The 11,898-nt window shown below is 52.0% G+C and overlaps 4 protein-coding genes across 4 annotated transcripts; 1 reads left to right on the top strand and 3 right to left on the bottom strand.

Annotated features, from left to right (window-relative positions):
• Positions 1-795: 795 nt before the first annotated feature.
• On the bottom strand, positions 796-1,236 carry AB675_4332 (Small nuclear ribonucleoprotein G; the record flags this gene model as incomplete). Its single annotated transcript, XM_018144462.1, has 2 exons — positions 796-1,014; positions 1,207-1,236. The coding sequence occupies 2 exons, from the start codon at positions 1,234-1,236 to the stop codon at positions 796-798; spliced, it is 249 nt and encodes an 82-aa protein (XP_017996561.1).
• A 781-nt stretch (positions 1,237-2,017) lies between these two features.
• AB675_4331 (putative mitochondrial chaperone BCS1-A) lies at positions 2,018-3,552 on the bottom strand (the record flags this gene model as incomplete). Its single annotated transcript, XM_018144461.1, has 2 exons — positions 2,018-2,515; positions 2,560-3,552. 2 exons carry the CDS (start codon positions 3,550-3,552, stop codon positions 2,018-2,020), a joined length of 1,491 nt encoding a protein of 496 aa, XP_017996487.1.
• Positions 3,553-4,441: 889 nt separating this feature from the next.
• Positions 4,442-5,697, top strand: AB675_4330 (uncharacterized protein; the record flags this gene model as incomplete). Its single annotated transcript, XM_018144460.1, has 2 exons — positions 4,442-4,924; positions 5,122-5,697. The coding sequence occupies 2 exons, from the start codon at positions 4,442-4,444 to the stop codon at positions 5,695-5,697; spliced, it is 1,059 nt and encodes a 352-aa protein (XP_017996545.1).
• A 2,431-nt stretch (positions 5,698-8,128) lies between these two features.
• On the bottom strand, positions 8,129-11,649 carry AB675_4329 (uncharacterized protein; the record flags this gene model as incomplete). The annotated part of the gene is made up of 3 exons (XM_018144458.1): positions 8,129-10,447; positions 10,531-11,063; positions 11,469-11,649. 3 exons carry the CDS (start codon positions 11,647-11,649, stop codon positions 8,129-8,131), a joined length of 3,033 nt encoding a protein of 1,010 aa, XP_017996535.1.
• Between the last annotated feature and the right edge of the window lie 249 nt (positions 11,650-11,898).

The raw sequence follows: 11,898 nt of genomic DNA, 5'->3' as shown, positions 1-11,898 counted from the left end.
CAAGCAACGCTCGCTGTTCTGGCAAGACACATACAGGAGCGTCTGCCTCTCTTGCAAGATACTGTTCGATTCGACAGGCTGCAGCTGTGACGCCAGCTTGAGCACACCGGCTGCTTGGACAAAAGATTAGGAATACGGGTGGTTGTGCAACGCAGGGCAGCAGCCGGTAGATTTCTCTTCACTCCTTTAGCACGGGGCTCAGGCAAACATAGAGCTCAGAAAATCGGCAGTACGGCCATATGGATAGACACTTTGTTTCTGGCATAGCATTCGGTATGGCATGAGCTTTTACTTGTTGGGTATCATTGAATCCAAACTACGTGACTGATGAGTTCCTCATCCGTCCTCGTCACAGATCAAGACCCTGCTGATCTTGTCGCCCGCAGCTTTGGAAGGCGGTGCATCTGTAGCAGATCCAGTCCGATTTGCCGTAAGTTCTTTTGAAGTTGGCCGCTCGCAGCCTCTCAATCGAGAGATCCGCCGAACGAAGCCGCTGGTTGAGGAACTTGGTCATAACGTCGTCCCCTTTTCCCAAGATCCGTGTTGCGATTTCCTCGAAGTTCTGCCTGCAAGGAATCTTCTTGCGGGAAGGTATACCAGTCAACGCTCGCCCTCGATGCAACTTTTGCTCCGCGCACGCACAAAGTATCGCTCGCTGCGCTCGCCTTGCAGTATTCGCCTGCGGCGCATCCGCTCGCTCCGCTCGCCTGCACTGCGTGCAGACTGCTGCTTCGGCGCGTCGGCTCCGCCTCGCATCCCTCAGCGGCGCCCTTCGGGCGCTCTCGGGCGCTTCGTCTAGTGCCCACCCCGCCCATAGTCAACCCTTTCCAACGCCTCCAACATAACCACACTATTCCCCCGGATCACCACCATCCCCAACCGCTGCCTGCTCCCGTCAGGCTTCTCTTCGACGGCCTCGTCGAGAACGATGTTGAGGAAGACGTCGTAGCCGCGCAGGATGCCGAGGACTTTGCGGTTCGCGTTGAGTTGGATGAAGAGCTTTTTCTCCATGTACTGTTGCACAGAGTGTTAGCGAGCGGTCCGCTGGGAAAATGAGCGTAGCGAAGGTGTTCGGGGCACCAGCCTGCCTGGAATGCAGGCAAGCGCAGCGAGCGATGCAGGCAGAGACGAGCTGAGTGAGCACGAAGGCATGGTGCGAAAAATCAAATAGCACGGCCCTGCAACGCTGGCTTGTGAGCAACATACCTTTTTCAGTTCTGGCTGTGCTTGTGGCATTTTGTGTATTTGTTGCGCCTGTTGCGACTTTTGAGGTGGGGAGGTAGGCGGAGAGTCGAGATGGGTTCGGGGTGGCCGTTTGGCTGTCGCGAGTCTTTGGGGCGCGTGATATCGGACTAATTGACTTGTGACACTTGTGGCGGAAACGTCTGCTTGTAGAGAAGAGATATGAGGTTATTCAAGAGCGCAGGCACAAGTTCGTCTGAAGTTTGGAGATCGGCGAGCGGGCTTGATGCCAAGACTTCACGGCGCCCCGGATATCCGCTTTTCGGGCTACGCCGTGGCGCCGTATCGTGTACGAACAGCAGTGTCAAGGAGCGATGAGGTGAAGGTATCAATGATCATCAAGATTGAGAACGGTATCAACACGTTATCAGAGAAGACAGAAGCAGGGTTTGCCGAGATCTTTAATCGACTGTGCTGTGCTATAAGTGGGGATATTCTGCACATGTGCAGGGCTACAATGCAGAGCGAACAAGATGGTTGGGACCGACTTAATCAAGGAAGTCCAGAAGGGCGAAAAGAAGATTCGTTGATCAGAAATAAGTACGATCTAAGTCTTTGACCTACCACGGTCATACATCTGGTGATTGATTTAGAGGATTGCTTCAAAGTAGCGACGGCTTACTGAGCCTGAGAACAGCCCGTTTCGTACTGATGGAGCAAAGGGAAAGGCGAGCCTTGGGAAGGAAGGGTGAGAAGAAGGGTGAGGCATCAAACATCAATCATCAGCCGTGGCTGCGACTTACCTGTGTGACTTACCTGCATGTTCACTTGCGACTTACCTCAGAAGCCTACCTCCGAATGGCGACGGCTTGCTGATCTTGAAGGGAATGACCCGACGACGGACATGCGGTCTGCTCATTCGAGATCTTTTGCCGTGAGCGCTTCGTTGTGCGATGACAGCTTCCAAGTCGTCGATCTCTTCGCTCTTGGGGCCATCGCCATCGGTCGAAGTGGCTTGCTGGGCTTTCATGATTTGTTGAGCATGCTGCGTAATCCCAGTGGCAGCCGCCATCGGATCCTCTGGATGTAATTGCATGAAGCCTTGAACCTCGGCGGGAGTCAGAGCGCGGTCTGGAAGATGGTCCGCAAACAGTATTGCAAGCGACTGAACATTCTCCGCATCAGAATAGAACTGAAGGAACATTCTGCGGGCTTGATCTTTGTCAGCCCGATCCATCAGGATCTTGCGGTCAATGCGGCCCGGACGGACCAGAGCAGAGTCGAGGTTCTCGATTGCATTGGTCGTCATGATCACAATCTGCCAGATTGGGGACTGTTGAAGCCGTCGATGGCGTTGAGCAGGCCAGAAAGTGTGACGCCGCGAGCGTCGCGCTTGTCCGACTTTTCACGGCCCAGTCCCAAGCTGTCAACGTCCTCAAGGCTTATGATCGAACGCGGAGGCAGCTCTGATAGCATTTCAGCGAGCACCGTGTCGCTGGCTACTGTTGCCAGGCTGACAACGAAGAGCTCCAGCTGAAAATGGCGAGCCAGCGCAGAGCTTAGGGACGTCTTGCCTGTACCAGGCGGACCATGGAGCAGAAAGCCACGTCGGTAGGGCTGTCCTTTTTGGTGATAACGCTTCTTCGTGCTGGGAAGAAAGAAGTGCTCAATGTCTGACACAATGTCCTCTTTGATCCCATCGCTGAGCTCGATTGTAGATAGTGACCGGGCACGCTTGCCATCGATCCGACGCCAACGGCTGATACCGCCGTTGCTGCTGTAACCATGTCCGGGAATTCTCAACTTGATATACTCGTTGTTCTCGACCGAAGTTTGTTGGATATGCTGCAGTAGACGCCTGATCGGCGCTGGGTCCTGTCCGTAGCAGTGAACCGTGAGCGAAGTCAGCATCAGTCCAAGCTGTTTGTTGTCCTCCCATTTCTTGGTGGTCCAGAAAGTCCGTTTCTCGAATTCAAAGGTTTCTCCGTCCTTGGCTTCGCACTCGAAATCGATCTTACCTTTACCTTGGTCGTACTCGGCATCGTCATCGTCTCCTAGGCCCAACATCCCCGGCGGACGCGGCAGACCGATGGTCAAATTGTTGTTGGGCCGGTCAAAAATAGATGGAGTTGGGGTCTGATCGCGGATCCAGGCCTGTACCAAGTCGACGAGTGGATTGATGTTTGAAATGGTAACACAAGAAGTCATTCGGCTCTCAAACATGTCGCAAACAGTGTCAGCGGCCGCAGCAGTAGGAAGAATTGCTGTCACAGCTGTAGTAAGTGAGGGAGGTACACCGACTCGAGCCAACACACCAGGCAGCGCGCTGGTGACACCGCCACCCACGATCTTCGAAAATACAGACGGCATGTTTTGTGTCGGTGTTTTGGTAGCAAAGATTTAGTGGGTTGCGGTTGGCTTGTGAAGGCTTGGATCGGTTCCGGTGACGGGGCGGGATGAACGAGCAAGACGACTGGAGCCGTCATCCAACACCGTTCTTATGCTTCACGGTGACCCGCCCACCATGCCGTGGACAAGGTCGATCGTACAACGGCATTGTCAGTTAGAGAATGACTGTCGATCAACAAAGACGGGGGCAATAACCATCAGGTCAGAATTCCATTGTAGAACTACAACAAGATCACTTTGTCGGCATTGTGATCGTCGACAAGGAGGCAAAGGAAGTCGGCATGTCGGAGTGATTTTGCAGAAGGAGCAAAGGAAGGCGAGTGCAAGGGTACATTGAGGCAAGAACTTGAACACAAATAGCGCAACCTCTTACTTTATGGAAGTGGCTGCCAACGCTGTCTGGTAGTACCTCTCGTTGGCGCCCGTACGGTTATCGAAATTCCGAAATCATACATAGCAAGTCTCCAGATACACACGATGCCAATATTTGATATCTTATGGGCGTTGAGCTGGTTGGCAAATAATGAAATTATGAATGACGGCGATTGGGGAGGAACGATCCAGTGCATGAAGCTGAACATCGCGATAGCGCTGATCGTGACATACTGTACAAGACGCATTTCCAACGCTTGTCGAAAGGGTCTATGGCGTCACGAGCAGAGGTAAGAAATTCGACTTAGAACGTAAAGGACGGAGAGTTGTAAGAAGGAATGCAGTTCAGTATGGCGCAAGCATAGTAATTAAACTCAGCGCTATCAATCAGAAACGAAACTCAATCTGGTTCCCAGGACTGCCGAAGCACGGTCCTCTCTTACCGACCAATGGACGATACACATGCAACACCTGAGCTATGAATAGGGAAGAATTTCAAGCGCATTGGAGCACCTTGACAGAGAGTCAAGCTCCGCATGCAGTAGATGCAGCATGGCGACGATACCAATCGTTGAGTACCAGCCAGCGAGATGTGGACGACCCATCAGCAGAAGAATTCATAGGAACATTCCAGGACTTCTTGAATGATGGAAATGTCAAGAATGCCTTGCTCGAGCACAAGTTCGTGACGCTGGCAGCCAATACTATCCCATGGAGTGCGACGGGCATCCACATCCAGCAGGGGCAAGTAATCTCGACATTCGCATCAGGGCGAGCATGGCGCTCCAGAGTCCTCGACATGTATCTACGACCACAATTTGCACTCTGGTACAAAATCGGACTCAATGGCCGAGTTTTCAACTCAACAGGAGATTCAAACACATTCGAATCAATCGACGAGTCAGGCGAACTGTTCATCGCAAACCAATTCCCCGGCCAATTCGGCGAACCCGACGCGGACGTCTTGCCTCTCCGCTTAGCGTTTACGAAAATGTTGAAGGACGGTTTGAGATCCTTATACTCGTTTGGAAAGACGAAGTCACCCGTCCTTGGGGGTTCATGGTGAAGCCTGCAACTTCAGGGGTGGCTCTTGCAGACTACATGCGGCGAGAAATCACCCGTCATCAGAATTCTAACAGTTCTAACGTTCCGCGACAGTGGTCATACCTGTGGTTTTTGGGAAAGTCGGAGATTTACCATCTTACCGATTGGAGTGGGCAGCCGTGTATGCATTGTAAGCCGGATCTGAATACGGGGATTCTGCAAAAGAATCTCAGCCCGCCTCTCGCATTTGAACCGAATACCGTAGTGTCCTGGACATGGCTGCTGATGTCCCTTCCATCGCGGCTGCGAGAAGACTTGACTTTCACACACGACTATCTCTCCGTGGCTTTCGAATTTGAGAATGGTCGCGACCTGACATATACCTGGTCTTGGGAACTACCCAAGGACTGTGGATATTGGTGTCCATTACCTGCTTGGGCTGATCGAGAATTTCACGTTGTTGTCCGCTCGGGTACGGAGGAATTGGGAGAATGGCTTGAGGAGAGGAGGGATCTGTACGCGGATTATATTAAGTATATTGAGCAGGGTCGTGAAGATGATAGGAAAATGCCTAGGCAGGTGGTGAGAGTGTGGTTCATTGCTGGCAATCGATGGCAAAGGTACGAAGGGGAGATGTTCGTGAGGGATTTGAAGATTGAGCAGGGCGAGAGGGCGCTCGAGATTTTGTAAATTCTCGGGCAGGCTTGTGTATTGATTACATGCATCATGACCATTTATCACTATCATAACATACACTGACCTTTCGTTCATCTAAAAGTCTTGAGTCCAGTACTACCAAAATCACGCATTCCATAATAGCGCCATGGGTATCTTCCCTCCCATTCAAATTTCTATCTGTCGAAATGATGCCCGCCTCTCGCACCTCAAAATGCCCATCCGATCTGCTCATCCAATACCTCAACATCATCCCCAACAGTCCCGATCGCTTTGATCCACGCCCCCGTCGCTGGGCGCGAATGGTACGTAAACCTTGACTCATCTGTCAAATTCCGACTATGCCCCTTCGAAGTTGACAAGGATCCCTCCGTCAAATCCGGCTCGCCCGTCCACGAAGTTGACGCGGAGTGATCCGAATTCGTTCGATGAAGTGGCAAGATTGGCGTTTGGCATTTGTAGAAAGGCTCGCCGCTTGGACAGTGTGCGTGAAATGCTGCGGGTGTTTCTGACGCTGACGTGGTGGGTAGGATGCTAGATAGCCAGCCTGAAAGTCGAGTGCTGGATCATGACGACGCTGAGAAAGATCGTTGTATCGTTGGTCGAGGGATTGCTTTACTAGATGGCGGGCGGGGTGAGCTTTGACTTGTTAACGGGCGAGATAGCGCGGAGCCGATGGCGTCTAGTGTTTCTGATCGTGCGGCGATTGGCATGTCTGGAGCTAAGGCGGCGATGTGGTGGTCGGATGTATTGTCACGCGCTGCCTCGGCTCGTTTCTCCTCTACGATAGTGTGGCGATAACAACGTTCACGGACTCAATGACACGAGAGAAATTCTGGAACAGATCTTCTTTCGAGAGCTGAAGCTAAAGCAGAATGTCACGTGACAATGCACAAGCAACTTGAACGTGAAGTCGAACTTTTTGGAGCTTCTTCTTCTCTACAGTGACACCCAGCTTCGACCTCGTCGACGTGTATACCGAACCTTCGTCCTTTGCGACCGAGGCGAACGCGGTATTGCGTCCCCTTAACACCGTGAGACAGTCTCCGGACGATGTACCACAAGATAGACGACATCGTACATAGCGACCCAATCCATCAATTGACTAAACAGCCTGGACGTCGTGAAGCCCCAGCCATGCATTCACGGACTCAGCAAGTGATACATGGATGGTAGTGCCGGATCAGGCTCTTGTTTCTAGGCTGCTCGTATTGCCTGCAAAGGCGAAGACTTTCACTTGAGATACTGTGACACGTATACACACGCCAGGCCATACATCAGGGCGACTATTTATCTATCCATCCCCTTTCTCTTCTCTCCCTTTGCGTCCCCACACGTCATTAATAGCAGGACGAACTGACAACATGAAACTTACGGCAACGATGGCGCGACTTGCAACGACCATACTGCTCATCAACATGACATTGTTCTCCTCCACCTGTCATGCTGACACCACTACCGCCTGCTGCTCAACACCAAGCCTAGCGTCCAACGAGTACGAGACGACGCAGACTTTGATCCACACTGCTCCGTGGAAATCGACTGCGACACTCATCCAGAACCTGCCAACAGAGATCGATCCCAAATATACAACCCTAGCGCACGAGACCATATCCACAACGGCAAGTCCAACACCTTCCGGACAGCCTACTTCAGAATCTCATCTTCGCAAACCTGGGATCCCGTTGAATTCAGGTGCCTGCCGAGTACGAGGTTTTCCACGACTTTGGGGCTGGTCGATCGGACTGTGGCTTTCAGAGATTGGTCGATGCCTGAGCGGTGCATTCCAAGCAGGACCTCGAGCGAACTTTCCAAATTCAAGTCTTTCATCTCCACAGGCGACTGCCCCTATGCCATTTCGAAAAGGACGGCAGGATTGATCAGAGGATTAGAGAACAATTGCAGTCACTTCCTGGGTTAAGGGAGCTGCGCAGACACTGGACCTCCGTGGGATGAACAAGGCATCTCGGCGGTAACCAGTTATCGTTAGACGCCAGTCGTCATAGCTATCGATACGAATGAAGATAGATTCCATCGAAACAAAGCGCTCTTGAGCCTGCATAAGTTCAACCTCTCATGTCTCTGGTCGGACAAGCATCGTATGTCGCGGCGACAGCCAGAGGTCCTTGTAGCGTGATTGAACACACAGTCTTGCCATAGCCAATCTGAGGGTGCTGTCAGGGCGGCCTCTAAATTGATATTCTGGGACTGGCTCTCCACTCCGGGCAAGCAGTCAATGACGTGCGTCACCGGCGTCTTGGATCGAGCTAAGACACTCATCCAAGCGACGAATAACGGCAGTCAAAGATGCCATGGATATGGCTTTGACGCTGAAGCAAGCGACGACTGATGGGAGTCGAAGCCTCCTTGTATCGGGATGTGACGCTCGAGCAAGCGGCGAACGACGGAAGTTGAAGACCTACTTGACGACGTTCCCTTCCATAATTTACAACTCAGCCATCACCAACGCGAACTCAGACATATCCGGTGGCGGCTTATCCACCTCCACCTTCAGCTTCCTATTGAAATGTGCCCCTCTGTTCTCAATGACAATGTCTCTCCCGAACTCCCTCGTCCTCCGCACTTCATCGTCACTGACCCCAAATTCATCCCTGGGAATCCACACCCCAGGCTTAGACGCACGCAGAACAGGATGCGTAAACGCAATACTAACCAGCATATCTCGTTCTTCCTCCGTGAGAGCTTCGAGATCGTCGTTGTGCTGCATGATGATCCTGCTAATCGGATCCTTCATCATCAGCGCTTGAACCGCGCGTTTACGGGGAATAATGGTGCTGCTGACGAGTGTTTCGGCTTGGACGAGGTGCGCTTCGAGCTCGGCGAGTCTGGCACCGTCAAGGGGTTGATTCAAGCGTGCGAGGATGCGCTTGGCGGAGTGGGTGTCGTGTTTGATCTGTTCTTCCATATCTGTGCCACGACGGGATATGTTTGCCGTGTTCAGGGACTGCGATTGTGAGGAACCTCGGTGCCTGTTTTCAGTAAGGAGAACTGGGCTAGAGGCCTCCTCAGGTTGGTGAACAGCATCTGGCATGCCATGCGTTTTGCTTGGGACGGTCATGTCTTTTTCAGTAGCTGCTGTGGTCGTTCTAGTCGCGGGGCCGATAGATTCGGCTTCCAGAGGTCCAGCTTCTGAACTAGGGCGCCCTCCCTCGGCTCCGGCTTCAGCTTGATTGTCCTCCAGCAATGGCTCGCTCACTAATTGGATAGGAGCATATTTGAAGAGCCCGTTGAAGTGCAGTCCCAACCATAGTTGATACATGATGGTGAGTACAAATGCAATGGACATGATGATGCCCTGAGCCTCGCAAGCGACCTTATTTTGGGCGTCTCGAACCAGGAAGAACAGGCCAATCATGCAGACCTCCATGAAGTATAGTCCGGTAAAGGTCTGGTTGATAGCACTCGGCAACCAGACACCGCCGCTGTCAACATCGCCGGTTCGGATGACATACAGAATGTTGTTTTTGAGGACAACATAGAAGAAGCTGAATGTGATCAACATGAAAAGTAGCATGAGTGGCGCAATGATCGAGTAGACGAGTCCGATGACTGCAAATGTAGTGTACCATGGAATATTCGAGCCAATTCGGGTTCTCCACGTGAAGCTCAATTTGGTGAAGACTTCGTCTGGAGTGTTGTCTTTTGCGAAACAGTAGAAGTTGAGCAGACGAATGGTCTGTAATATCGAGCTTGAGCTGATGGATAGAGTCTGGAGGATGAGAAATGAGAAGTAGTAGTTGGCAGCTGTAGGGAGGTTCGTGGCCAGGATCTGAGGCACAGACGCCGTGTTGTGGATGAGCTCCTGCACAATGCTGGTGAGGCCGGAAGATATTGTCGGAATGAAGAACACTTCGAAAAAGAGGAGGATGAAGTACCAGAGCTGGAGTGAACGCTCGCCTCGTGAGCCCGTGGTCGCTCCACGCGTGCTGTTTGTCATTGCCCGTAGAATAATCGGCGTGGGACCACTCAAGAGAATGACCAGGAGTACCGGAGGCACGGTGCCTTGTATGAATGAGATCAGCCAGCGAGGCAAGTCGCCAATCCAGCGAAGCCACGAAGTGGAGTCGGCTAGCGTAGACACCCTCGAAAGCAGACCAGTGAAGAAGGATATCAAACCGAAGGCGAAAAGTAACACAAGAAACAGAACCACAAAGATGACAAGTCGCACCGCCCTGTTTCGCCGTGTATAGTTGAGTGCCGACCAATTGATGTCTGCTGGCGACATTTCGACGGCGCGCTCAGCCATGCGTCCCGGCAAAGTATGAGCGACTGCTTGACACGCGAGATGCGCAGCTTTCTGCGTATGGAACTGGATGAAAGCCGATCCATTCTGTGAGCAGTTGTCGGCTTCTTCGATTTCTGTTTCGATTTCGCGATTTAGCCTTGTAAGTTCTCTCCGGCAAAAGTAGATTGTGTCTACTTTCAGTGAGGCGAAGCGGCCAACTAAGGGCACCTTGCAAGCCCAGGCGTACTCTGGACGAGGAATTCGCATAGTAGCCCGCTGTCTGGGCTTGACTGACTGGGTCCATAGAGCTTTAGTCGCGAGATCGTGCTGAAGGTCCTCTTCACAGGCGGCTTGGATTGGTTTTGTGGGTAATTCATCATGGTCTGAGCGGTCTTTGACGTCTGCTGTTCTCGAGTCTGAATTGGGCCTCGTCATTTCGTCTAGATCTACATCATCGGTCGCTTTGCCCTTCTTCCGATTATTCTTGATGATTTTCCGTAACAGATCGGTTTCGGCGTTCTCCAGGCGCCTTCGTAGTCTCGGCGCAGGTTGTCTTTGTTGACGATGGACTCAAAATTTCGATTAAGCCATATTCTTCGCACACCACCAGGAAAATCATCATATAGTTTCATCAATGCTTCATTCGTGCAAAGATCTTTGGGTATGTCTGTGATGAGTACTGTTGTGGCTGAAGCTTTCAATCGATGGCTCCTGCTGCCGAGATACTGCTGCCTCTTCTCGACATAGTGCCGCAACTCATAGTAGAAGAGACAACAGACCCAGGCAATAACACCTACGGCTAGAACCAGGTGAGCCCAATAGCGTTGCGTGTGCCGGGGAGACACATTCGACCAAGCAAGTGTGTCCATACCGGTGACATTATAGCGCGTCCCATCAATGGTATTGGTGCCCTTGCCGTCAACATAGTTGATGGGTATCAAGATCGGTATAATTATGAGGGCCATTGGAAAGAATATCTTTAGACACAGACCCAAGTATCGAATAAAGAAGTAGCCGTCCATGCCCGCCTTCCGCAGCACCAAATCGTTTGAGGTCAAAAGCAACCCGTACAGCCATTTCAGTGGGTTATTGGGCGGCGGTTTGACTCGCTCTTTGGACGGTATCAAGAAAGATCCTGTAAGCTTGGTAAGCCTAACTTCGGAAAAGGGCGATGCTCGAAGGAAGGGTGTAAGGTCAACGACTGGCAGCTCTGCCACCCATGCTCGAAGCGCTGATCAGGTATCGCGTGCTCTGACAGGTCTGGAAGCAGAATGGCAACCGCGTCAGTGCTCCGTCAGAACCAATTTGCTTTTGCCCCGAATCGAGCTGACTCGGTCGTCAAATCAGGATCGGGCAAAGTTCAGAAGCACCTTGACCTTCTCTCACGTCGACCGGACTCGTTGGTCACATCAGTATGGATCAACAATGACAGAGATCGTGTGCGACATCTCCGTCAGCCCGAGACATATGGTCGGGCGGTTTCCATAGTACCGCGCATCTTCAGATGAAAAAATTGACTGTGGGAGAGCAACTAACTTACTTGGCTGATAGATCCTTTTAGCCCAGAAGTAGTTGCGCACGATCAAAAACGCGCCGAATTGGACGGCGAAAAGCACCAATCCAGCAGCCAAAGAGAGTACAAACGTTTGGACGGTCGTTCCCTCTCTGCCTTGCGCGGTGCCGGCGGCGCCATCGATAATTTGGCCCAAGGTATCAGACATGGCTCGGATAGGGGTCGTTCAGCAGGTCTCCCGAGGTCGGCGAGGCGCCCTCTGTCATCTTCGCGGAGCCTCGTTGATTTTCAGCAGAGAAAGTCTTAGGACGCTCTGTCTCATGGTGGTGAATCATTCAATGATAGAAGCTGCAGTGATGGTTCGAATCTACACGCGTGTGATTTTGCTGGCGCCACATCCCCAAAACACGTCATCGGCTCAGGTGCCCCACTTTTCTGAACGACCAGCCATTAGCAT

The sequence above is a fragment of the Cyphellophora attinorum genome (genome assembly GCF_001299255.1).
Source record: "Cyphellophora attinorum strain CBS 131958 chromosome Unknown Contig30, whole genome shotgun sequence".
Lineage (NCBI taxonomy): Eukaryota > Fungi > Ascomycota > Eurotiomycetes > Chaetothyriales > Cyphellophoraceae > Cyphellophora > Cyphellophora attinorum.
This window is presented reverse-complemented; position numbering and strand designations above follow the sequence as displayed.